The sequence below is a fragment of the Cavia porcellus genome, unplaced genomic scaffold (genome assembly GCF_034190915.1).
Source record: "Cavia porcellus strain 051 isolate PalLab524CR breed Dunkin Hartley unplaced genomic scaffold, mCavPor4.1 scaffold_17, whole genome shotgun sequence".
NCBI lineage: Eukaryota > Metazoa > Chordata > Mammalia > Rodentia > Caviidae > Cavia > Cavia porcellus.
This window is the reverse complement of record NW_026947500.1, coordinates 32353304-32378813: the sequence shown is the minus strand read 5'-3', so window position 1 is coordinate 32378813 and position 25510 is coordinate 32353304. Positions and strand designations below refer to the sequence as shown.

Sequence of the window (25510 nt, the reverse complement as noted above, 5' to 3'; positions counted from 1 at the left end):
GCACAGTGGAAGGGGCTGATCTTAATGCCAATGGTGCCAACTTAACCCCAGAGAAAATAGCATTGGTTCTAGAAGTTCTCACTAAGAAACATCCCTTTCAGTAGCCTACTACAGACTATTACAACCTTGAGAATTGGAAGATATTTATACTAAGCCCAGGGGAATTAGAGACCGGACTGGAACTGTCCTCCAATAGAATAGTTAGGGCTTGGATTATGAAGTCACAGTAGTGATATAATCAAGTGTCTGGCTCCATTTAACAAGCAACAATGGCACTTAAAGCAATCAAGAACTGCCAGACATAGAAATTTCATTAGAATAGCAATGTTAAGTGACATTAATTCTCAGGACCTAGGCTCCACAAGCTAAAATATAACTGAAGTCACTATAATGCTAATATCTCTAGTCATCTTCCTCTTCCTCCGTTGCTTCTTCTTCCTCTCATCTTTCTAATTCTTCTCAATTTTTGAGACAAGGTCTTGCTGTGTAGCTCAAACTGACCTCAAATTTACAGAGATTCCCCTGCTTCAGCCTCCCAAGTGCTGGGATTATAAGCAGTGTCATCATGTCTGGCTCTGTTAGCATTTTGTTTGTTTGTTGCAATGTCTTAATATCTTAATGCTCTAAAACTGTACCTGATACATTGTGCCAGCCTGGGGCTTAGCTATCTGTAACATGACATCCACTGAACTCGGTACCAGGCCCAGAGAAGCAACTTATTTCTCCAAGAGTAACTTCTATGTTCTTCTTCTAGTTCCAGAAATAAACCTCCCGCTCCCAAGACTCCACAACTGCCCACCACTCTGCCCCTAACCCCCAGTAAATTTTTTTGTTTCCTGTTTTGCACATGCAGATGCTCCTTCAAATCAGTTGTTGATATGTCATTTTGCCCACCTGCCAAACTCCTCCCCCCGCCAGACCTGATAAAGTACTTCCATTTCTTTGTTCTCACCTGAGGGCGCTTGCGTCTCTTCGGAGCCCTCCCATGCCTGCAATAAAGATCTCTTTTTCTGTTGTCTATCCCACCAAAATCGTATCAGTATTGCATTGACTAACAGAGATTCCAATCACTTCCAAGATTTCCTTTAAAATATCTAGAAAGGGACTGTAGAACTGAAATTTGGGACACTCTTATGACAGTAACTCACTGATACTTGGCTCCAACTGTGGGAATCTTTTTTGAACTTTAGCTCCAGAATGTCCAAACTCTAAGCCTTTGTTGTTTTAAAGGTGGTATGGCCTCTCAGATTTCCCTCTCCCCTAACGTTTGTGCAGATCCCAGGGGAAAGTACACACACCCATGAAACACTCCTGGTTACTAATTGCTTCTAGGTCGCTAATAGGAGGACAGATCAGGTGTCTTATTACTCTCTTGTTTCTGAGACACAATACAAGACACCTACAACTTAAAGGAAGAAAGGTTTATTTGGCTCATAGTTTCTAGAGGTTTCAGTTCACAGGTGGATGGTTCCAAGGCCGGGAGGCATGGGAGAGAGGAGACAACTCATGGCATGGTGGCAGGAAGCAAAGAGAGATCAAGGTAGAAGGAGAGAGGCCACGCCCCTAATGACCCACCTCCTCCAACCAGGCTTCAGCTCCCAAATCACAGTTAGCTCTGAAGTTATCAGTGAACTAATCCACCAATGAGTGTCATGTCCCATGAGCCGGTCCCCTCCCAAAGCTTCCCCCGTGAGTACATGAGGCTTGGGACACACCTAAACGTAAACTATGACACCATATTTCTAATGCTTCAAGCAGAAATACTAGAATGTGAGAAGCACAGTGTTTGTTCAACATTCAGTTAGAACAGAATTCAGGAACTATACATCCTCATGAAGAAAGCAAAACTAGCCCCTGCTCTGTATGTCTTGAAGATGAGACTGGATTATGCGAGGGCCTCCCCTTTAATTGGCTGTGCAAAAGATGTGGGGTCACCTGCCAAGTACCCCTGAGTCCCCTGACACAGGGATAAGGTAGGACAAGCTCTCACAGAGCCAGCCCCACCAGGACATGAATCTCTCTGGTAAGGCCTCCAAAGGTCTAAGGGTCTTCACTGCAGGGCTTAGGAGAGTGGGCATTCGTTCCATTCAAATAAATATTTATAGACACACTTCAGATTGCCCGAGGTGATTTGTACCCAAAACACACAGTTATTTTTATATGTTTGCCTTACATGGTCTTTCAGAGGCTATTTACTTCTTCCTACACACCATGCTAGAAAATAAGGTAACATCAAAATGATGAATGTTGGCACCCAGGCGGACTGCTTGTCTAAGTGGAATTTTTTCCCAAGTCCTTGGTAACCAAGTCTTACAGAACATTCCCAATAACTTTTCTGTAGGACTCATGAACAAAGCACTTACTCATTTTAGAGAAAAAGAATTAAAGAAACAAACCCTAAGGAAAGTCAAATATTTTCTTTTTTTAAAAGTTTTAAAAAATTATTTTGAAGGTAGTAAAATACAACAAAATAAGACAGAACAAAGCCAGTTTAGACAGTGTAGTGAAATTGGTACAGAACTTCACAGCAGGTTAACGGGATAACAGTAATAGGTACCACAGTCTATCTCGTTATCTTCACAATAATTGTTCTTTCAATCAGGTATAGCAAAATGAAGTGCAGAACGTTATAGAACTTATCAAAACAGAGTATTGAATAGAGCAGTATCATTAATCAGAATAAAGCAAAACAGTGGTAAAAATATTTGCCTTCAAAGGGATGGTAGAAAGAAATCCCCCTTATTTTCTATATTGCATATGGTCAGCCTCCCAAAAGATGCCCAGATCTCTGGCTCCTGTTATAGCCTAGTTCTAACCATTGAGCCTCATTCCTGTTCTGTATGCCCCGCTCAGCCCCCTCCCCTTCTTATCTTTCAGGGTTAAGTTTCTATTTCCTGAGAAAGCAGTAAAAGCCTTAGGTTTCAGTTTCCTGCAACCCCCTCCCTTACCCCTCATCCGGCTATCTGTAATAAAATGTGCTGTTCTTTAAGAAATGCTCTCCTCTGTAAAAATTGTAAAATCTTACTTAATTGATATGTTAACCATTGTTGCCCTCTACAAATAACAGATGTGGTGCTAAAATAAGCTAACAGGGGTTGTTAATTACTGCTAGACTTCTCTATTCTCTGCTAAGGGAAAGAAGATGTTTGCCCAATCTAAACTTGCTTGTATGCAGGGAGACTTGCTTGTTAGCCCAACCCTTATCTGAACTTTGCTCTTCCCAATGTAATCGCCACGTTCCTGTTCTGTAGTGCGCCCCAGCCCCCCCCTTGCATTGTGAGACCAGCAGCTGTTTGTGGTTTTTACAAGATAAAAGCCCATGGGGCTGGAGGTTTAGCTCAGTGGCATAAGCGCCTGCCTTGGAAGCAAGCAGTCGTGAGTTCAATCCCCAGTACAGATAAAAAGGAAAAAGACAAAAATAAATAAATAAATAAATAAATAAATAAATAAAATCCCTGACTTTTAGCCGTCAGGCGTGCAGTCTCCAAATTGGCTCCCAGAGATTGTGTTGCCAGGCCTGGCCTAAAATAAAGCCTTTGCTCCCTAAATTTTAATTTCTTGCTTCCTTGGATTTTATTCCGGGGTCTGAGTTATTATCACAGCTCCCATTTGCTAATGGGGGTGGTGGTGGTGGGATGGTTGATTCTCAGCTCAGGCACCCATAGGCTCACTGCCACTTAGAAGGGAGGCAAGCTGGTTGCTTGGTTTTCCGGTGCCCTAAGTTCCAACATGGCATGGATCTCAGGAGACCAGGAGACCCTGGTGGTTCTTGCCCTGGGGCAGCCACAGCCTGCCACACCACAACCACTTATCAGGGAGAAGAGCTGATTAAATATTTTCTTATACTTAAGAAAAATCTGTGTAACCCAGGTTGGCCTCAAACTCATGTTAATACTCCTGCTTCAGCCTCCAGAGTACTGGGGTTATAGGTGTGAGTCACTATGCCTGGCCCAGTTTCTTCGTATTTTAAGGAACCCCTTCCTTTAGGACACATCTACTTTGGTCTCCTTGCTGCTAGTAAAACACTGCCCTTTAGGCAACTAGGTAAGGAATCTCTGCTTGACAATGCTCACTATCATTTCACACTTTTAAAACTGAATGTCATTAAACTGGGTGTAGAGGCACCTGCCTGAAATGCCAGTATTCAGGAGGCCAAGGCAGCGGGATCACCATGAGTTGGAATTCAGCCTGGGCTACATACTGAATCTAAGACTAGCCCGAACTAAACATTGAGAGCTTATCTCAAAAAAAAAAAATGTAATTCACTTGGCCAGGTATGAGATTTGAATCCAACTTACTGTCAGTCTTTTTTGTTTTTATTTTGAGATAGGATCTCACCATATAGTTCAGGCTGGCCTTGAACTCATTATGTAGCCCAGCTGGCCTTGACCTCCCAGAAATTCTTCTGCCTCAGCCTCCTGAGTGCTGGGATTACAGGTGTACACCATCAGTTTGGCTTTCAAAGCTTTTCAGTTGAGACACTCTTCTGGGTGTCTTACTAAAAATTCAGGACACAATATCACAGGAATACATGCATATCCAAGTTTATAGCATAATAAACAATAGCTAACTCTTGGAGACAGCCTACATGCCCATCAACACACAACTGAATAAAGAAAAATATCTCACAGTATTACAGACAGTTGATTTAAATAGAAATAACTATGGGCTGTCACACAGGGCTGTGCCTTTAAGGGCACCAGTGTACATTACAGCTGTGGGAGAAGGAGCTTTCCTTTAGGGCCAGATCACAGACAAAAGATATCTTTCTTCCAGTGAAGGTGTTTGTATTTGTGCTTCTGAAGCAAGCATAAATGAAGATATTTGGCTCCTTTGTCAAAGACTATGATAATTTTGATCATTATGTATATCTAAATTGTGTTAATTGTGGGTTTGTTTCTACATCTTCTAATTGATTCCATTGGTTCCAAATGAATTTTAGGATTGTTTTTCCTAATTCTTTTTTTGTGTTTTTGAGGCAGGGTCTCATTAGTTCAGGCTGCCCCTGAACTCACTATGTAGCCCAGGCTGGCCTTGAGTTTGTGGCAATCTTCCTAACTCAGCCTCCTGTGTGCTGGGATTACAGGCATGTGCCACCATGGCCTGCTGTTTTCTCTAATTCTGTGAGATATGCTTTTGGAATTTTGATTAGGATTGCATTAAATCTGTATAACAATTTTGGAAGAATAGTCATTTTCACTATGTTGGTTCTTCCAACCCAAGAGCAAAGGCTATCATTCCATCCAGAGTACTCTAGTATTTCTTTTTCTTTTTTTATTTAAGAGAAAAAAAGATAAAGAAAAGCAAAAGAGACAAACAACAACAACAAATCAAATACAACAATAGTATAGGTTTACAAAACAAAATGATAGGAATTTGACAATGCTTGTAATATTGCATGTTGTTACTGCAAAAGGGTTGCTTAGAATAATATATAGACATGTAAAATTCATCTAATCATATGAATATTAACTTTTCTTTTCCAATAGCTAATACAATTAGTAGTATAGCCATTTTAGCCTTCTTATGTTTATATATACAAATTTATGTCTTTTCCTTTCCTTCTTTTTTCCTTTCTCCTATCCCAATTATTTTTCTTATTGAGCAGTTCCTTACCCTTACACAGAATTTATTGTAGATTTTGGATCATTTATATTTTTTCAGTTTTTTACACTAAGGAGACAATATGGTATTTATACCTGTGAGGTTGATTTATTTCATTTATGAGCATGGTCTCAAGTCAAGTTAATTTACTTATAAAAATGTTTTTTTTATAGCTGAGTGGTAGTCCATTGCATAAAAGTACATCTTTTTTATCCATTCCTTGATTGGGTTGCCCACTTGGGTTGTTTCCAAGATTTGGCTATTATAAATTGTGCTGCTATAAACATGGGTGCACATGTATCACTGTGGTATGATGTTTTCAGTTCTTCTGGGAAAATGCCCAGAAGTGGAGTAGCTGAGTCAAATGGTATCGCTAATCCTAGTTTTTTGAGGAATCTCCACTCTGATTTCCACAGTGGTTGCATCAGTGTACACTCCCACCAACAGTGGAGAAGAGTTCCCTTTTTCCCACAGCCCCTTTGTTGTTTATTGGTTTCTTGATCTTGGCCCTTCTTTCTGGGGTGAGATGGAATCTGAGTGTTGTTTTAATTTGCATTTCCCAAATGATCATTGATGTTGAAGATTTTTTCATCTGTTTATTTGCTATTTGTACTTCTTCATCTGAGAAGTGTGTATTCATCCCTGATGCCCATTTTTGGATTGGGTCCTTGAATTTTGGAGGCCTGGTTTTAAAAAAAAATTCTTTATATATTCTAGATAAAAGTCCTTTGTCTAAAGGATGATTGGCTAAGATATTTTTCCAATTTGTGGGTTTTAGGTTTGTGGAAGTACTGCTTCCCTTTCAATTTCATTAAAGAATTTGAGAAGTATTGGCAATAGGTCTTCTCTAAATTTCTTGTAGGATTCAACAGTAATTCCATCAAGGTCTGAGCTTTTCTTTGATAGTAGGTTTTTTGTTGTTGTTGGTTTTTTTTGTTTGTTTGTTTTGGTTTTTTTTTGTCTTTTTCCTTTTTATCTGTACCGGGGATCAAACTCATGATTGCCTGCTTGCAAGGCAGGCGCTTATGCTGCTGAGCTAAATCCCCAGCCCCTGCTAGTAGGTTTTTACAAAGAGGATATCAGTTTATTTAGAAGAATCAATATAGTGAAATTAAAGGTGAAATTAAATTTAATTTATAAATAATATTGGTTTATTTAGAAGTTTTACATCTTTTAAATTCAGTTTTGGTAAATCATATGTATCTTGGACTCCATCCACTTCTTCTGTATTTTCTGTAGGAAAAAAAATCACTGGTCATTTGGGAGATGCAAATTAAAACAATGCCAAGATTCCAAATCACTCAGGAAAAATAGCTATTATCAACAAGTCATCCTATAATGAATGCTGGCAGAGATGTGAGGAAAAAAAAAAACCCCTTATCCTCTGTTGGTGGTGCAACCACTGTGAAAATCAGTGTGGAGATTCTACAACTACAGGTCCCATTCAACCCAAGTATTCCCCTTCCTGGTATCTTCCTGAAAGAATTAAAAGCATCATACCACAGCAGTATATGAACAACCATATTCATAGTGGCACAGTTTGTAATAGTTAAATCTTGAAAACAGCCCAATTCCCATCAACCAGTGCATAAATAAGAGAAAATGTGGGTTTTAAAAATATATATATAATAAAGTACTATTCTGTATAAATAGAATAAGCTTGAGATATTGCTAGTTAAATGAATGCATCTTGAGACCATGCTCTTAAATGAAATAAATCAGACTCACACGTTCAAAAATTTCATGGTTTCACTGCTATGAGAAACTTAAAATGTAAACAAAGACCAAAATGTATAATAAATATTGGGAAACGGCAAGAAAATGTTCAAATGAAAAGGGGATACGAACTGATCTGGCAAGTGCGAGGTCATGTCCCTGGTACCAAAAATAAAAATTTCTCCAAATGGGGAGAGCAAGGAAGGAGGGAGGGGGGGAAAGGAAAGAAGGGACAAGAAAAAATAGAATAGAAGGGAAAAATGGAAACAAAGCTTTTGTAAATAAAGAAAGGAAGAGGGGTTAAAGGGAAGTGAGAGGAATGGGAAAAAAGAAGCAAGATATACTATGTACATGTACAAATTTTCTATGATGAGTGTTATCATTATATATATATATATATATATATATATATATATATATATATACAATGTACTAATAAAATAAAAAGAAAAAAAGACAAGGGGATAGAATGATTACATGTGTACTTCCCTGAGGGATGAACAGCAATGGTAGACATTCTAAATTGGTAATTCAAAACCTCCTTGACCTATCTTCTCCACTAAAAGTCCTTGTTCAGGGGCTGGGGATTTAGTTCAGTGGTATAGGCGCCTGCCTTGCAAGCACATGGTCATGAGTTCGATCCCTGGTACCAAAAAAAAAAAAAAAAAAAAAAAAAAAAAGTCCTTGTTCAGCCCATGTGCACTTGCAACATGACTTGCTTCCCCATTGGATTACTATTATCATTGTTTTGTCCTACCTTATACCTGCCTCGTGGTGTTACTCCACAAAGCTTCTCCTGAGAAGTGGGCTTGTGGGTAACCACTTTCTAGGCCTCCCCTCTGTCTCTCATAGGCAGAAACTTTCTTTTCCCCAATAAATATTTCCTGCTCTTCACCTCCATTATGTGCTGTGTCCAGTGCAGTTCTCAAAATTCTTGGAGTGCCCTTTCCTGTGGTGATAACCACCCTAAGAGAACATGCCTCTCATAAAAGATCTCCTTCATTCCACTCTGGAGGAGGAGAAGAGGAAGCACAAGAATTGCCTGATGCAGAGCCCCATTTTCTACTTCAAGGATGTGCAATGCCCAGGTTGCTATAAAGTCACCATGACCTTTAGCCATGTGCAAATGGTAGTTCTGTGTGTTGGTTGCTCCACTGTCCACTACCAGTCTACAGAAGGAAAAGCAAGGCTCACAGAAGGATATTCCTTCAGAAGGAAGCAGCACTAACAGATGAGTGGAAAGCCATCCCAATAAACACATTTTGGATATGAAAGGATGCTGGAGGATGAAGAAATAAAGATAAGAGTCAGAAAGCTGAGGTCAGATGGAGTCCTCTTTCCAGATGGGAGAAAAGGAACAACTGCAAAACGACTGCTGAGCGTATCAATAAGCATGATATATGATTTCAAAACAAGTAGTAGGGAATTAACACTGGCTTTCACCTTCAGAAGGAGATCCTCTCTAGGTGCTACATTGCATACTGTTATCTTCTGAATATATGATTAGACACTAGATTTAGGCCTACAAAGTCAATCAAACACTAAACACTACAAGCATTTAGTTGCATTTTATTCAATAGTTACCACTGCAGTCTGTGTTTCTCTGGATCAGCCAGTCATGGGGAGAGGGGAGGGATTTTGGCTCTTCTCTGTGTCAGAAGGGGCTGGCATCTGGCTCTCCTCCCAGCAGTCAGCACTTGCCACTGACTCACAGGAAGGACTTGACTTCTTGTTGGCTTCTTGATCTCCTCCCCCACAGCCAGCCAATGTTGCCAACTCCAAGAACTCTAGTATCTTTCATGTCCCTTTCTTTCATGTAATTTTCAGCTCAGTTTCATGTAAATTTCAGCTCTGTTTATGTACTCTATTGTCTACTCAGACCTTTGATTCCCATTTTTTGTTACCATCTTCTGGTCATCCTGGGTCAATTTCTTTAATTGGCCCCAGGTCACATCTAGCCCCATCCTTGTCTATCAATTGTGGTGTGATTCTGTGGTGTCACTGTCATAGGATTCTTGACAGGTGCAATCAACTCCTTCTCTGGGTCCAGGTCCTTGATACAGCTAGATAGGCTGTTCAGTGTTCTCTGGAGAGATACAGGCATAGCTTCAACCCCATATGTGTACTGTGTTCCATCGTCCATTGTCCAGTATGAAAATATTTCCAAAGGACCCTTCTTAGCTTCTTTTCCTTTACCTGATTAAATTGTCTTTCTGCTGTAGTTACATCCCTACTAGGATTTTAAAAGCTAGTAATATATACTGTCAAGTGAAGTCTATTATGAGTTGTGAATTTTTGTAAGGAAGGATTCCCCTTTTAAGTTTGTAACTGAATTTTGAGGATATGGTGAGCCCATTCAACAGTTTCTTGATCTTGAGGATTATAAAGAATTCTCATGGTAAGGGAAGTATGAAAAGTTTTACAAAACGTTTGGAAGGCAGCACCCATGGGTAGCCAGGGTACTAAAGGCATGGAAGTAATGAGCAATGACATCATTAGTTATTTTATCGGTGCGGGCAGAAATGAAAATAAATCCTGAGGAAGTATCCACTGAAATGTGGGCCCAGTGCAAAGAGCCAAATTCAAGAATTTGAGTGAAATCCACTTGCCAGAGATGATTGGGGTATAACCCCAATCATAGGGGATTAATGCCCATGAGGAGTGAAGAAAGATATGTTACACACAAGGAATATTGCTTAACAATTTGTGGAGCCTGTTCCCAGGTTAAAATCAATTCTGTTCCTAGATTAAAATGAATTGTTTGTGCAAGGCAGAAGCATTTTGATGGAAGGTGGCACACAGGAGGCAGAAACCTATTGCAAGGCATCTGAGGGAGTATCAGTGACAATGGTGAGCAATCTGTTGATTATAGCATTTCCATTGGTAAGAGGACCCAGCAATCGGGAATGAGAATGTAAATGACTGGTAAAACAGGGAACATGGTGTGACCAAGTGACAAGTTGTAGAGTTTGAAATAAATGAGAAAGATCTGACTAGTGTGTATAGTCACAGTTTCAGTGTGGTCACCATGCCACAAACATAAGCACTGTCTGAAAAGAGGTTAATGGGAGTGGATGAATGACCTTGCAAAGCCCATATAACAACCTGCAATTCAATCTTTTGTGCAGAAGAAAAAAATCTGTATCCTGTATTTGGGCACCTAGGGCTCATGTTTGTTGCTCCCATCTCTGGCTGCGGTTTCCACTCTGCTGCCTTGGAGTTTTGAGCAAGCTCTCTTGGCTCAGTGGTTTGGCAATCTGTTGCCCCTTGGCCTTGCTATCTGCACTGACCTGGCTTTTCCCTCCTCCAATTTAAACTGCTGCAGCTCTCATGGACCCAAGCTCAGTTCAGGGTGCAAGGGTCCAGGGGTATGCCAGAGTGCAGCCAGAGGTGCAGGATCCTCTCTCTGCTCAGCCTGCGTCCCTCCTTGCTACGACATTGTGCTGCACTGTGCTGATCTGCACATAAATCCAAACATTTTCACTTCCACAGTAAATAATCCCCTGGACTTAAACATGCTTTAGCTATTTCTTTTTTGTCCCCTTCATTTCATTCCTTATCTGATTGAGCAAAGCTGGAGAGTTTAAGCTTTATCAAGGGAGCTGTTGCTTTGCCATCTTTTTTCTGCTTGGAACTTAGTTTTAAAATAGCACTCCAAGCCAAAACCACAGTGGTCATCTCAACAGTCAACAAGACACTCCCTTAGTAGTCTATAAACACAAAAGTAAATGTGGGAATCAATCATACAACAATTTCTATTTACAACTGTTGCCCTGTTTGCCCCATATTTTACATCTGATGAAATCAATACCAGTACACCTCTCTCTCCTAGGTGTCTCTTGAACCTGTTTTTGTTTTCATGGGCACTCTCAGAGGTGTCCCCTCACCTACTATTTTGAAATCTACTATTTCTTAATACCCAGAGTCCCTATTCAGGTGCCAGTCCACCATGTCCAGCACAGCTCCTGAAATTCTTAGGGTGAAGAATTTTGGAGGATGAAGAAATAAAGACAAGAGTTGGAAAGCTGAGGTAAGGTGGAATATTCCAGATGGGAGAAAAAGGACTGCTCAATGACCGCAGCATGGTTATTTATACACTCGGGAGGTTGATGTCACCTGACATCAACCCCTCTGCCTAACAACCTGTTTGCTTGGATTGCCTTGGGCTCTCTGTGTTCTTGGGGCTGAAACACAGATTGTTCACATAGCTCACCTCAGGCATTCCAAATGTGTAATCAATCTCCAGCTTCAGCCACTCCCCACAGTTGTTCCTTAGAATTCATTCTTTAATTTTAGGGAACACAAACTTGGTGTATTGAATATCTCACAGGTTGGTAGATATAGTAATTCCTTTATCTTATTTTAAAGACATTAAGACAAAAGAGGACAGAACAAAGCAGATCAGAACAGAACTATGTAAGCAACACAGTACTTCACCACAAGACAACCCGATATTAACAGTAGCTACCATAATGTCTCTTTCTTTGAAATAGTTGAGCATACCATCATATACAATAATATCAAATATAACAAAATAGTATTAAACCATTCAAGAGAATGAAAGTATTACAGGGCATTCAGAACCAAATAACAGAAAATGAACAATGGCTAATATATTATCTCATTTTCCATAAAAAATTGTTTATACTATCACACATATTAAAATCCAATAAGATACAATATGATAGAACCAATGGAAACAGAAGATCAAAAGCATGGTAGGACTTCAAAGCAAGATAATATTAAATCACAATGGTTGCCATAATGTCTCGTTTTCTTCAAAATAGCTGTTCATACCATCACAGATAATAAAATCAAACAAGACAGAATAAAACCATTCCAACTAATGAATGAAAACATTATAAGGCTTCAAAGCAATGTAAAGGGGAATCATGATTACCATAAAATCTTACGTACTCTTACCATTTCTTACACTAGGGAGACTATATGGGATTTATACATGTGAGTTTGATTTATTTCACTTATGAGTATGGTCTCAAGTTGCATCCATTTATTAATAAATATCTCAATGAGGTCACTATTTATAGCTGAGTAGTACTCCTTGTATAAAAATACAATTTTTCTCAGTTGATGTACACTTAGGTTATTTCCAAGATCTGTGCTGCTATAAACAAAATACTGTGTATGATGTTTGCAGTTCTTCTGGGAATATACTTAGAAGTGGAATAGCTGGGTCAAATGGGACTTCCAACCCCAGCTTTTTGAGATAATTCCTTTATCTTATTTGAATTATTTGGAGGTCCTATATCATCCTGTATCATTTTAGAGACTTCACCGAGATAAATGAATGGACATACATGTTTATTTTGTTTCATTGATTCTGGATTGTGACTCACTTAGGTAATAAAAATTGTCAAACTTGTTTGTCAGTTGCTTAAGACTTGAATTTCTTTGTCTTTTGTCAAATGTGTGTGCCTTGAATTTTATGCCTTTTCTGTGTCAACTACATTTGCATTGAATTTTTATGCCTTGTATTTGTCAATTGCTTATGCCTTGTCTCTTTTGTGCGTTGTCCTTTTTTTTTTTTTTTTGTCTTTTTGAAACAAGGTCTCACTATGCAGTTCAGGCTGGACTTGAGCTCACTTTGTAGCTCAGGCTGGTTTCAAATTTGCAATGATCCTCCTGTTTCAGCCTCCTGGGTGCTGGGATTACAGATGTGCACCACCATGTGTATTGTCCTTTGTTAAAAAATTATGATTAATTTAAGTTGAGACCATGGTAAAAATTATAATTTACTTTTATGGGCAAGTATTTTACTTGTATTTCTGCTTCATATATGTTGCATTTGGACATACTGAATTTGAATTTACTAAGTTCCTTATGTGGCTTGTTATATATTAAACAGCAATGCTAGGGAAGAGTAATGTTACAAGACCCTAATGAACTTTGAAATGAATTGCTATAAAATGGAAGTTTTTAATGAAATCTAATTATATTTAGCTCATACATTTTTTTGAACTCGAGACCTCACACTTGCCAGGGAGGTGCTTATGTTGCTGAGCTAAATCCCTGGCCCTCAGCTCAGACTTTTATCTGTCCCTTATAGAACTTTAACAAACAATGGTCACTCTACCAGCTAGTTAAATGTTCTTAAAGCAGCTGCTACTCTTAAAGCAGAAAACAGATTTTCTAGCACCTTCCGGTAAATCTGCACCGAAGCCAATGGGGCCACTGGACTATTGACCGGACAGGCAACTGGATTTGTTTCTAGAGACAAATCTTTGGTTGCATGAAACCAGTAAAAGTTGAGAGGATAACCGAAGGGCATGGTCACGATGCCACTCTGGTGCATACCCAAAGGTTCCTCAGGGGAACTGGGGTCCCAATAGCCCAACTGGGTGGCCAGCAGAAAAATCTCCACTTACCTATAATACTTTTCTCTCTGCTAGTAGATTAGAAACTCTCTCTTGGGGCTGGGGATTTAGCTCAGCGGCATAAGCACCTGCCTTGCAAGCAGGCAGTCGTGAGTTCGATCCCTGGTACCGATAAAAAGGAAAAAGACAAAAAAAAAAAAGAAAAAAAAAAAAGAAACTCTCTCTAAGTTTTTCTCCAACTTGCTGTGAGTTAACTTCAGAACCACCTTGTAGTTAGACCAACCTTCCCTCCAGGAGGTCAAGCCTAGGCAGCTTGCAACACTCATTTTCCCTCACGGAGGAAAAACAGGTATCAGAGAAGTGATCTAAACTTGTGCCTTACATATGCCGACTAAGAATTAAAAAATGTTTTCAGTCAGCCTTTCTCTTATTTCATGTGCATGTAGAAAACGGACAAATGCTCCTTTACTAGCAGGCGAATTTTAGTTGCTAGGTGATGACTATATATTTAACCTGTATGCTTCAGAAACTTAAAAGTTTTAGGTTACACTTTGAATAAAATGTAGCCTTCTACTGCTAAGTAAGCCTGTTCCGATGATTAGGTAAATAATGCAAATGTCTTAGAGGCTTCTTTGCTCTAGGGCCCAGGACAGAATTTCTCTAAGCCATTTCCTTGACTTTATCTAACTCTAGAGGTGGTCTTTTTTGCGGGGGAGGGAGTCCTCCAATTTGCCCTTTGACATTTTCCTTACTCCCTTTCAAAGAATTGGAAAGCAGTGGTTCAGAGCTCTTGATTACTTGTCTTGCTAAGTATGCTTCCTTTTAAAAAAAACATGAGTGTTACAGTTGAAATCAATTGTAACTTGTGTTTTTTAATTAATTAATTTGATTTTTTGGTTTTTATGAGACAGGGTCTCATATGTAGTGCACACTGCACTTGAACTCATGGTGATCCTCCCACCTCAGCCTCCCAAGTGCTGGGGTTATAGGCATGCACCACCCTCACTCTAAAAGTATTTCTACTTATTTAGTTAATTAATTAGTTTGTCTTTTGAGACACAGTCTTGCTATATAGCTCAGACTGGCCTTAAACTCACTATGTAGCCTAGGCTGTTCTTGAACTTGCAGTAATCCTCCTGCCTCAGCCTCCCAAATCCTGGGATAACAGATGTACACCACCATACCTGGCATACCTGTGCTTTTAGAAACATCTGCTGGAGTTAAAATTTTTGAGTTTTCTGGGAAAGATAGGGTTGCAAGCCAGAAGGGTAGCTAGTCTGACCTGACTTATCTTCTAGTTTCTCTCTAGGTGACAGCCACCAGCTCTTGAGTGGGTCACCTCAGAGGAAAACTTGAGGATATGGAAAATAGTAGAAATTAAATGGATGCCAGTTCTTTCTCTTGTATTTTCAGATGGGGAAACAGATGTCAAAATCTCTTACTCATTTGGAATATATTGTTAAGCACTGGAGAATGTTCAACCCTTACATGTGAAAAAAGAGCCATTTAACATTTTTTTCTGTACCTAAGCTTGGCCTATCTATCCCCAGAGAAAAAATGAAATATTGAGGGAAGAAATGAAAATGACATTATTACAACTAAAATTACACTGTAAGAAAGAAGAAAAATGTTCAGAATTGTCTTATGTTCAGACTTTCTTTGCATTAAAAGATAATCCTTATTTGCATTCAAAATGTAAATATAAGCCACAGGAAATGAATGACAAATATAGTACTACCTGTGTTCATGTGTCCTTTTATCTCAGTGATCTAAAACAGATCAGACAAGATCTAGGAAAGTTTTCATACAACCATAATAAGTACACTGAGGACTTCAGAGGACTTAGACTTATGAACTAGACTGGAAAAATGTAATGTTACTTTTTAATTAAACATTTACTTCTAATGAGTGACAAGTAGCATTACAAGTTGCTATTAGATTTGGAGATGAATATCATATTGTTAACTTCAGGTCAGAAGACAGGGGAAGAGCCAGTCCCTAGTGGAGTCCAAGCAGTCCCTGTGCAAGACCCACCACTGACCTACCAACAAGATGGGAGATTGAATAGGAGATATTTTCACATATGTATTCTTGAAGGTCTAAGAAGGATGAGAACTAAAACCTTCAATTATTTTAAATTGTCAGCTATTCTTCAGGGAAAGATCAGAAGGCCTCTGTCTTCTTAGAGAATTTATGAGAGGCATTAATGAAATATACATTCCTAAATCTTCACCAGATAGAAGGACAAAATCAAACTCAGGACCTTACACTTGCCAGGAAGGGTGTTGTGCCCCTGAGCTATATTCCTGGCCTAGCACAGATTATTCTTTTTTTCTTTTTACAGATTATTCTCAAAGATAGTCTCAGATATTAGGAAAAAGCTGCAAAAGATGGCTTTTGCTCCATATAGCTCACCTGATACTTTAGTGACAATTGCTTTCTCAATTTCTTTTTTGGTCTTTTTGAGACAGAGTTCGACTGCATTTCAGGCTGGTCCTAAACTCAGTTTGTAGCCCTTGAACTCACAGTGATACCTCTGTGTCAGCTTCCCAAGTGCTGGGATTACAGGTGTGCTACACCATGCCTGGCCTTTTTAGTATTTTTTAATTGAGACCAGGAAAGAACCAAAGGAAGAAAACAAAGACACCAAGAGAAAATATCTGTCTCTGTTGTGGGCTTAAAGTGAATGGACCTTAAGTCCACGTCTCAGGACTCAAAGAAGAGCTCAACAATTAAACTCACCTGCTATTGCTGTGGAAAAGCAAGCCACCCTAAGAGACACTGCCATAGAGGTCCCATAAATTACACCCTGGTTGCAATAGTGTCCACTAGAAGTCAGACTGTCCTCTGAGGTGAAGGCCCCAGAGCTCAGACACATCTTACAGCTAGTCCAGCTAGACTACAGGGCCCTGGGGCACTCCTTACCTTTCCCTCTGGCCAGACTGCCATTTCCCTGAAGGAACCTGGAGTAGTCATGGCTATAGAGGGAAAAGAAATGAGCCCACTGCTGGACATTGACCCATGTCTCTTGGTCCTTGTCTCTTGGTCCTTCTTTCAAGGCTGGCCTTCCTTCCAACTGCTATGCCTCAGTGAAAGGATTCACTGGAGAGGAGGTAACTTACTAATTTTTTTTTTTGTCTTTTTCATTTTTATCGGTACCGGGGATTGAATTTACGACCGCCTGCTTGCAAGGCAGGCGCTTATGCCGCTGAGCTAAATCCCCAGCCCCATAACTTATTATTTTTCACAACCTTTAGGCTGTAACTGGGACGGTTTTCTTTTTACACATTCATTTTTAATTATGCCTGAAAGTCCAGTAAATATTGCTATGTAGCCAGGCGTGGTGGCATACGGGAGGTTGAGGTAGGAGGATAGTTGAGAGTTTGAGACCAGCCTTGACTACAAAGTGAGCTCAAGGCCACTGAACAGCACAATGAGCCCTGTCTCATAAAAAAAAAAAAAGAAAGAAAGAAAGAAAGAAAATATTGTAATGTATATGCACCCAGGGCGAATAAGCTACCTCCCCATTCCTGGAGCCAGAAATAAATCCTGAAAGGCCAGGGATTTAACTCAGTGGCATAAGCGCTTGCCTAGCAAGTGTAAGGTCATGAGTTTGATCCCTGTTACCACAAAACAAAACAAAACCAAAAAAAAAAAAAAAAAAAAAAAGAAGAAGAAAAAGAAGAAAGAAAAAGAAAGAAAGAAAGAAATTCTGAAGTATAGTTAGAATCCTGAAATACAGTTAGAAATCCTGAAGAATAGTTAGAGCACTAAGAGCTTCCTTAGTGCAGGTACATTTCTAAGATCCTATTATTTTTCCTCACCAGAGTTAATACCCTCTAAGACCTTCCAACTGCTATACCTCAGTTAAAAGAGGTTGCCTATGGTTGATAATTTAAAGGCACAAGGTTTACTTAAAGTCTGCAGTAGCCAGTACACACTCCAATCTTGGGAACTAAAAATCCCAATGGGGATTAAAAGTTGGTACAGGACCCTACATTGGTAAATGAAACAATAGTGTCAAACTACTCAGTGGTACGTAACCCACACTCTCTTCTCTCTCAGACCTCAGAAGATGCCAGTTGGTTCTCAGTGTTAGATTTAAAAGATGCCTTATTTTGTATTCTTTACAATAGATTCCCAGTTTCTTATATTATGTCTTATATTATATTCTGTATCACCTTTTTAATTTTACTTTTATTTTTATTTTAGAGAGAATAAAGCCAAGCAAAATAAAACGGAATAAAGCCAAATCAAAACAAACCAGTGCAAGTGACACAGGACTTCAAAACAACAGAAAATCAACAATTATTATCATAATGCCTCTTGTGGTCTTCAAAATAGCTGCAGATACCTTCAGACATAGTAAAAATCAAACAAAACAGAAGAGAATAGAACAAATGAAAACAAAACACTGAACACAATACAAGACTTCAAAACAAGATAATGGTAAATCCATAATGGCTGCCATAATATAGCTTGTTACCTTTGAAATAGCTGCCCATGACATCAGACACAATAAAATCAAACAAGACTTACCAGAATAAAACACAATGCAACAGAACAATGAAAATGATACAGGACTTCAAAACAAGCTCATAGAGCATTCACACTGGCTACTACCTTCAGGAGATTTCCCGCTAGATGGTGCATTGTGTATTGTTTTATCCTCTGAATAGATGCTCAGACTACCAGCTTTAGACTTGCAAAGTAATTGAAACACTAAATATGCTTGTATTAAATTATATGTTAGCCCATTGCTGTCATCACAGCCTGTGTTTCTCCAGATCAGCTGGGTGCTTACAGTGGGGGTCAGGGTTGGCTCTTCTTGTTTCCCAGTCCACATGCTGGAAGGGGCTGGCATCTAGGTCTCTGCTCAGTGGCCCACGCATGGTGCTGACTTGCAGGAAAGACTTGCTTCTTGGTGGCTTCTTGTTCTCTTTTCCTGCAGTCTGCAAATGGTACTGACTCATGGGAAGAAGCTGGCATCTTGCTGTCCCCCTGGTGGCTCACACATTGTGCCAATTCACAGGGAGGGCTCACTTCTTGCTGACCTCCCCCTTGTTTCTTTATGCTTTATTTGTTTATTGGTACCAAAGATCGAACTCACCACCTTGCATTTGCCAAGCAGGCACTTAAGTCACTGAACTAAATCCCCAGTCCTCCTTTGTGCCTTTAGAAATCCTCACAACCAAGTAGTGACGTGAACCATGCTTCCTCAATGATTCAGACTCAGTCCTCATTCCCTTTGGCAAGTGCTTTCCCATGACTTGGCATGGTTTGAATGTGCCCAAGTCATGGTCTTGCAGCATATAGGTGATACACTGTTACATGCCCCCTCAGAAGAGCTCTCTAGCCAAGGCACCCCTGCTCTGCTGAATTTCTTAGTAGACAAGGATTACAAGGTTTCTAGGTCTAAGGCACAGCTTTGCAGCTTGAGGTAAAATATTTGGATCTTATCGTATTTACGGTAACCCAAAAGCTGGGGAAAAAGAGAATTAAACCAATACTTTCCTTCCCATAGCCCAAGATTCTAAAACAGCTAAGGAGATTCCTGGGAATCACAGGCTTTTGCCACTTTTGGAGATAGCAGGATATGTTAAGATTACATGAGCACTTTATCAGCTTATAAAGGAAGCCCAAAAGACAGATACCTATATTTTAACCTGGGAACTTGATTCTCAAACTGCCTCCCGATGTTGAAACAAGCACTTCTAAATGTCCCAGCACTGAATGTTCTTTGGATACTGTTTCAATCTGTGTATTGATCAAAGGCAGGGAATGGTTTTGGGAGTGCTTATGCAGGATCCAGGACCTACTCAACAGCCTGTAGGGTATCTGAGTCATGAACTAGACGTGGGGATGGCCTGCATGCCTCACAGCACTGGCTGCAGTGGCTCTCCTATAGTACCAGAGGCATCCAAGTTGACTTTAGGCAAAGATGTCACTGAATATACACCTCACAATGTGGCAAGACTTTATCTCCCAAAGGGAGCCTATGGCTATTAGACCACCAACTTCCTTGTTTTTGTTTGTTTGTTTGTTTGTTTGGTACTGGGGACCTAACTCACAACCTCACACTTGCCAGGCAGGCCACTGCTGAGCTAAATTCCTGACCATAGACCACCATCTTCTTTTTTTTTTTCTTTTTCATTTTTATCGGTACTGGGGATCGAACTCACGACCACCTGCTTGCAAGGCAGGTGCTTATGCCACTGAGCTAAATCCCCAGCCCCTACCACCACCTTCTTAAATACCAGCTTCTGCTCTAGAAAAACATGTTTCTCCTTAAACCCTGCCATTGTTCTACCAGAAAAGGAGAAAATTAAGGCTAAAAGACCTGACTGTGAACAGGTAATTCTCTGTTCATATGCACCCAGAACAGACTTGTTATACACACTCCTCACCGACCCTGACGTGACCCTCCTTTGTGATGGCAGCTCTTTCATGAAAATGGGACAAGAAAGGCAGGGTACACAGTACTGACTTTACATCAGACACTTAAAAGTGTCTCACTCACTCTGGGAATTAGTGCTCAGCTAGCACAACTCATATCTGTGACAAGGGCTTTACAACTCATTGAAGGACAGAAAATCAATATTTATATGATGATGATTATTCGTGGTTAGCTCCAACTATAAGACAATTAAACAGAAAGGTCCCTCATATTTTTCTTCTTTTGTTTTCCCTCTTCCCTCCCTTTCCCTCCCTCACCCTCCAGTTCCTCTGTTCTAATTTTCATTCTTGTAAGTCCCCTTACATTGAAAACATAGCCATTACTCTTATTTTCATTGGCCTAACTCTACTAAATATGTGGGATAGACACCCCCTGAGCAGTGTATAGACGCCACAACTTTAGAGGTTAAAGATTGGTTTGCAACAGACTGGTTTAGTTGCCCTAGAATTAGATGACAAGCCCCCATCCAGTGGGGCCGCTCTGTGGCCCTGGGCATTCCCTAAATGGATAGGGAGATGCACACTGGGACTTGTATGATTACAGGACAAGAATGTCAAAAGTATCTACAAGGAGTTTGGGATATAGCTCAGTGACATAAGTGCCTGTCTGGCAAGTATAAGGTCTTGAGTTTGAGTCCTGGTACAAAACAAGTAATTGCCAAGCTACAAACTTATTCCATCTATGACATCAATGATCTAGAAGTGTGTTTCAGTGGTATGATCGTTTTGGCTTCCATCTTTATCCTTTCCCTAAGATTGTCATGCAACACATTAAGGCCTTCACTGACTATACTCAGTGGGCCTTAAACAACACCATGACTGGTCTCTTCCCTAAATGAAAAACTAAAATTAACGAGGGAAGCTGTCATCCAAAATCAGATGACATCAGACATTTCTTTTTTTGAGAAAAGTCTTGCTATGTAGTGCTGGCTGGACTTGAACTTATGTAGCCCAGGCGTCTGGCCTAAAGCTCACAGTGATCCTCTTGCCTCAGCCTGGGCTACATATAGAGTCAGGCCAGCTTGAGCTACACAGCAAGACCCTGTCTCAAAAAAAATCAAATGACAGGTTAATGCCAAGTCAGATTCTGAAATCCTCTAGACTTTCTCTGTTCCCTCTTTGTGAGAGATTACTAGCTTTTGTGGAGACTTTCGTTGGTTATACTCATAATAATCTTGTTGATCTTACTATTTGGCCTGTGTGTACTTAACTGTTGCTTTGGGTTTTCTCCTCCAGACTTGAAGCTGTGTGCCTCCTGAGACGAGAATGCGTGGTACCCACTGAGGGCCTTTAGATACAGCCGTGTGGGGTCTCTCTGACTGCTGATCACAACTGTGACCCCCTTTAGCTGGAGTTGCCAGAACGGTCATTGCCCCCTGTCCTCCCATGGCGGTCAGGAGTACATCTTCAGAGCTGGGAGTATTACAGACAGCTAAGTTAAATAGAAATATATCAGGCACTCAGGAGCCAGTGCAGAAGATGGGAATACATTACAACTGTGGGTGGAGGCACATTCATAGAAGGCCAGACCTCAAGTCAAAAGACAGAATGAGTATACCTACATATTTCCCGAGAAATGATTGATATTCTAAATTGGCATCAGTCACCTTGGGTGGGGACCAAAACCTCCTTAATCCTACCTCCAAAAAAGTCCTTGTTCAGTCTACGCACACTTGCTATGTGATTTGCTGACCACTGGATCAATATTATCCAAGGGACCATACTTGCAATATTATTAGTTGATCATAGTTTTGTCCTGTCTTATACCTGCCTTGTGATTTAACTCCACAAAACTTCGCCTGAGAAGTAGGCTCATGGGTAAACCACTTTCCGGAGCATACTTCTGTCTCTCTTAGTCAGAAGCTTTCTTTCCTCTAACAAACATTTCCTGCTGTTAACCTCCATTGTTCCTTAGAATTCATTCTTTGATTTTGGAGAACATGAACTCAGCATTCCAAACATCTAGCAGGTTGGGAGTTATAATATCTCCCTTGTATTATTTGGATTATTATTATTGCAGGTCCTGTATCATCCTTATATCAATAGATATACAATGGAATTCTATACAGCTATAAAGAAGGATAAATTTGAGTTACTTTTAGAAAAGTGGATCCAGGACTGGAGATTTAGCTCAGTGGCATAAGTGCCTGCCTGCCAAGAGTGAGGTTGTGAGTTTGATCCCTGGTACAAAAAAAAGTGGATGCACCTTGAAACCATAATCCTATGTGAAGTAAAATGGACCCCAACTTAAATATCACATGGTTTCTCTTATATGAGAAACCCAAAGTATAAGTAATTTAAAGAGCAAACTAAGAGACAGACAATAGGGAATAGGGAGGTAGATTTTTTACAGATGGGAAGTGAACCTACGGGAGAGAAAAAAGAAGGAGGGGAGGGAAAAGGGAAGCACTTTTTAAAGATTAAGAGGCAATATTTATATGCACCAGCTCCACACAATGAGTATATTCATTATCTATTGCAAGCATGCACTAATAAAACAATAAAAAACAAAAATCACAATGCTGAAACTCAGAATGAAGGTGTGAGCTTGAAGTTTTCATTTTTTTCTTTTCTTTATGATACAGTCTCACTGTACAGTTCAGGTTGTGGGAAATCTCCTGCCTCAGCCTCCTGAGTGCTAGAACCACAGGTGCACACCATCACTCTGGGCAAGCCTGAAGATTTCTATGCCTGTTTCTCAGGGCTGCTCCTCACTTAGCTAAAACCTACAAGTTTCTGCTCAACCCTGTTCCCCTGGTCCAGGCCTCACTGTGTGCAGGACTCTGTATTAGAGCTGATGGTGAAAGCCAGGGTGCTCAAAGCCAAGGTCACCCTGGACTCCCTCGCTCTAGCTCCTCAGAGCTGCTGCTGCTGTCATTTCTTGAAGCCTGTATTCAGGGAGGTTGAGTCAGGGCCTTCATTTTCCTTTGCATGATGCAAATGCAAGCCCATATCCCAGGTTCTTTCTGTCATCATGGGGATGTCTATCACAGTGACTTTTTTGTCCTCCTGAACACAAGCAGTTTATGTTGCCCAAGTCTACCCTGACAGGTTTCATTAACTTTTGGTTTCAGACTGCAAAGGTTGAGGGCTTGGATCTTTTCCAGATTACAAATCTGTGAAAGTATATTGAGATAGCATCAGGGCAACTATATTGGTGAATATTTAACAACCAGCTTTCTGGGAGATAAGTGTGTACATGTCTGTGAAACTGTGCAATGGACCTTTAGTCTTCATTCTGGTTTCATGGCATGCAGCTTCTAAAATCCTTAGGCACTTGCAGAATCTTTTTGTTCTGATATTTGATCTTTGACCTCAGATCCTTTTATAGAAACTGAGACATTTGTGATTTCCTTAGGGATGGAAGCATTTTTTATTCCAGAGAAATGACTCTTGTAGGGTCCCAGATAGTGGCAGGATGGAGGCTCATGGCAGGAGATTGAGGGCTGGTACAGTCCTCTGGAACTGGGGAGGAGAGAGGTGCAAAATTGAGCTGGTTATCAATGGTCAGTGATTCAATCAATCATGATTATGTAAGGAAGCCTACATCAAAACCCGAAAGAGTGATTCTAGGGGTTTCCTAAATAGCTGATTCCAGGAGGGTGGTACATTTCAACTCCATGAGAAGCTTCTGCTATTAGGATCTTTGCAGACTTTACATCACGTATATTTTCATCTGCCTGTTCCCTTGTTTTAATTATTTTTTATTGTTGTTGCAACAAAATGCCAAAGTTAAAAGGAGAAAGGTTTATTTAACTCACAGTTTGTAAAGATTTCAGCCCGTAATTGGATGGATTCAATGCAGAATGGCACATGGCAGAGAGACAACAGTTCATGATGGTGGAAAATGGCAAAAGCAGAAAGTGCAGGGAGGGAGGGAGGGGAGAGGGAGGGGAGGGGAGGGAGGGGAGGGAGGGGGAAGGGAGGGAGAGAGAGAGAGAGACACTCTGTCCCTTATATTGCATGCAAGCTACCTGCCACAGAGTTAGTACAGCACTCACACCCTTAATCCAAGCATTAGACTATGAATCAATCACAAACTCTATATTCAGCCAGACCACATGAGGCTTTGAGGGGACATCCAGACACAAACCATAACATTTCACCCTTGGTCCCCAAAATACTGACATACTTTCCTTTATGCAAAAGGCATTTAGTCCATCTCTCAGACTTCCAAAATCCTAATAGTTTCAGCATTGCTGAAAGTCCAAGTCCAAAGTCTCCTCTGAAATATAAGGGAAACTGTTCGCTGTGGACCCCTGTAAAAATGAAAAGAAAGCTAAACCTTCCAACATCCACTGGCACAAGATAAACATTTCTATTACAAAAATTACAAACAGGAGATACAAAGGATTGGGACCAAAGCAAGTATAAAATCCAACAGGACAAACATTAAGTCCTGTAGTTTTATGTGCAGCATCTGAGGCAGTCTGTGGCAAGATGTGAACTCCAAAGGCCTTGGGTGGCTGTTTTCCTATGGCATTCTCGGGGCTTGTAGCTCCTACAGCTTCCCTCTGATGCCCACTCTGCTCCCTCCTTGCAGTTTTCCAGGGATGATCCATGTTTCTGTCTTCTCCAAACTTTTGGAGTCTCCACTGCAAATTCAGCTTCACACACTGTCCTCTCAGAAGCACACAGACTGGCCTTTGAGGCCATCTTCTGAAATTGGTGTGAAATCCTTCCTGGTCCCACAACTCTTATATTCTGCACATGACTTAAACCAGTGCCACATGAATGATGCCAACGTCTGCTAACAACTAGAAAAGTAGTCAGGTTTCCTTTTTCCTTGGCTGTAGGGGTGATGCCCTCATACCACCTTTTCTATTCTCCTGCTCTCTCCTAGAAATCAAAATCTCTCCTGCTCTATTTTTGCAGTTCATAGCTTTCCTGGAGCTTCTTTTATGGCAAAACTCTCAATGTTTTAAATCATTCTGCTGGACTGCTCTTTGCTCTTGATTCTTAGCATAAATCTGGCTAAAAGACCCCAACAGTGGCCATGCTACTGCCTCAACATTAGACTGCCTTGAAATTTCTCCTGAGATTAGCCTGCCACCCTTACGATCAGCCTCAGGCAAAGTATCTGGACATAAGCAAAATGTAGACAAATTTTCTGCCAAACCATAACACACATTGTCTGGAGTCTAACAATCCATGCAGTCCTTCTTCCCGCCAGAAACCTCCAGAGCTTGGTCATTACTGGCATGATTTCTATCAGCCTTCTGGCCTTCTGAGCTCTGATCAAAATCTCCCATACAGTACAGGTTAAGACATTCCAGCTCTATTTTTTCTCCTGAACCACATGGTCAGATACAGTCACAGCAATGACCTCACTCTCAGTAACAAATCCTGTTTTTGTTGTTGTTGCTGTAGCAAAATACCTGACAGCCAAAGTTAAAGGT

The 25510-nt window shown here is 40.4% G+C and overlaps 1 protein-coding gene and 1 long non-coding RNA gene across 2 annotated transcripts in view; both read left to right on the top strand.

The window, feature by feature from the left end:
* LOC134470931 (uncharacterized) overlaps positions 1-22549 on the top strand; it is a 48991-nt gene extending 26442 nt beyond the window's left edge. Inside the window, exons 2-3 of the long non-coding RNA XR_010040196.1 lie at positions 17868-18104; positions 21348-22549. This is a non-coding gene — a long non-coding RNA (uncharacterized LOC134470931). The remainder of the gene's footprint in view (positions 1-17867; positions 18105-21347) is intronic.
* Positions 8297-8548, top strand: LOC100726719 (small ribosomal subunit protein eS27-like). The gene has a single exon (XM_003463843.1). It carries the CDS (start codon positions 8297-8299, stop codon positions 8546-8548), a length of 252 nt encoding a protein of 83 aa, XP_003463891.1.
* Positions 22550-25510: the final 2961 nt, after the last annotated feature.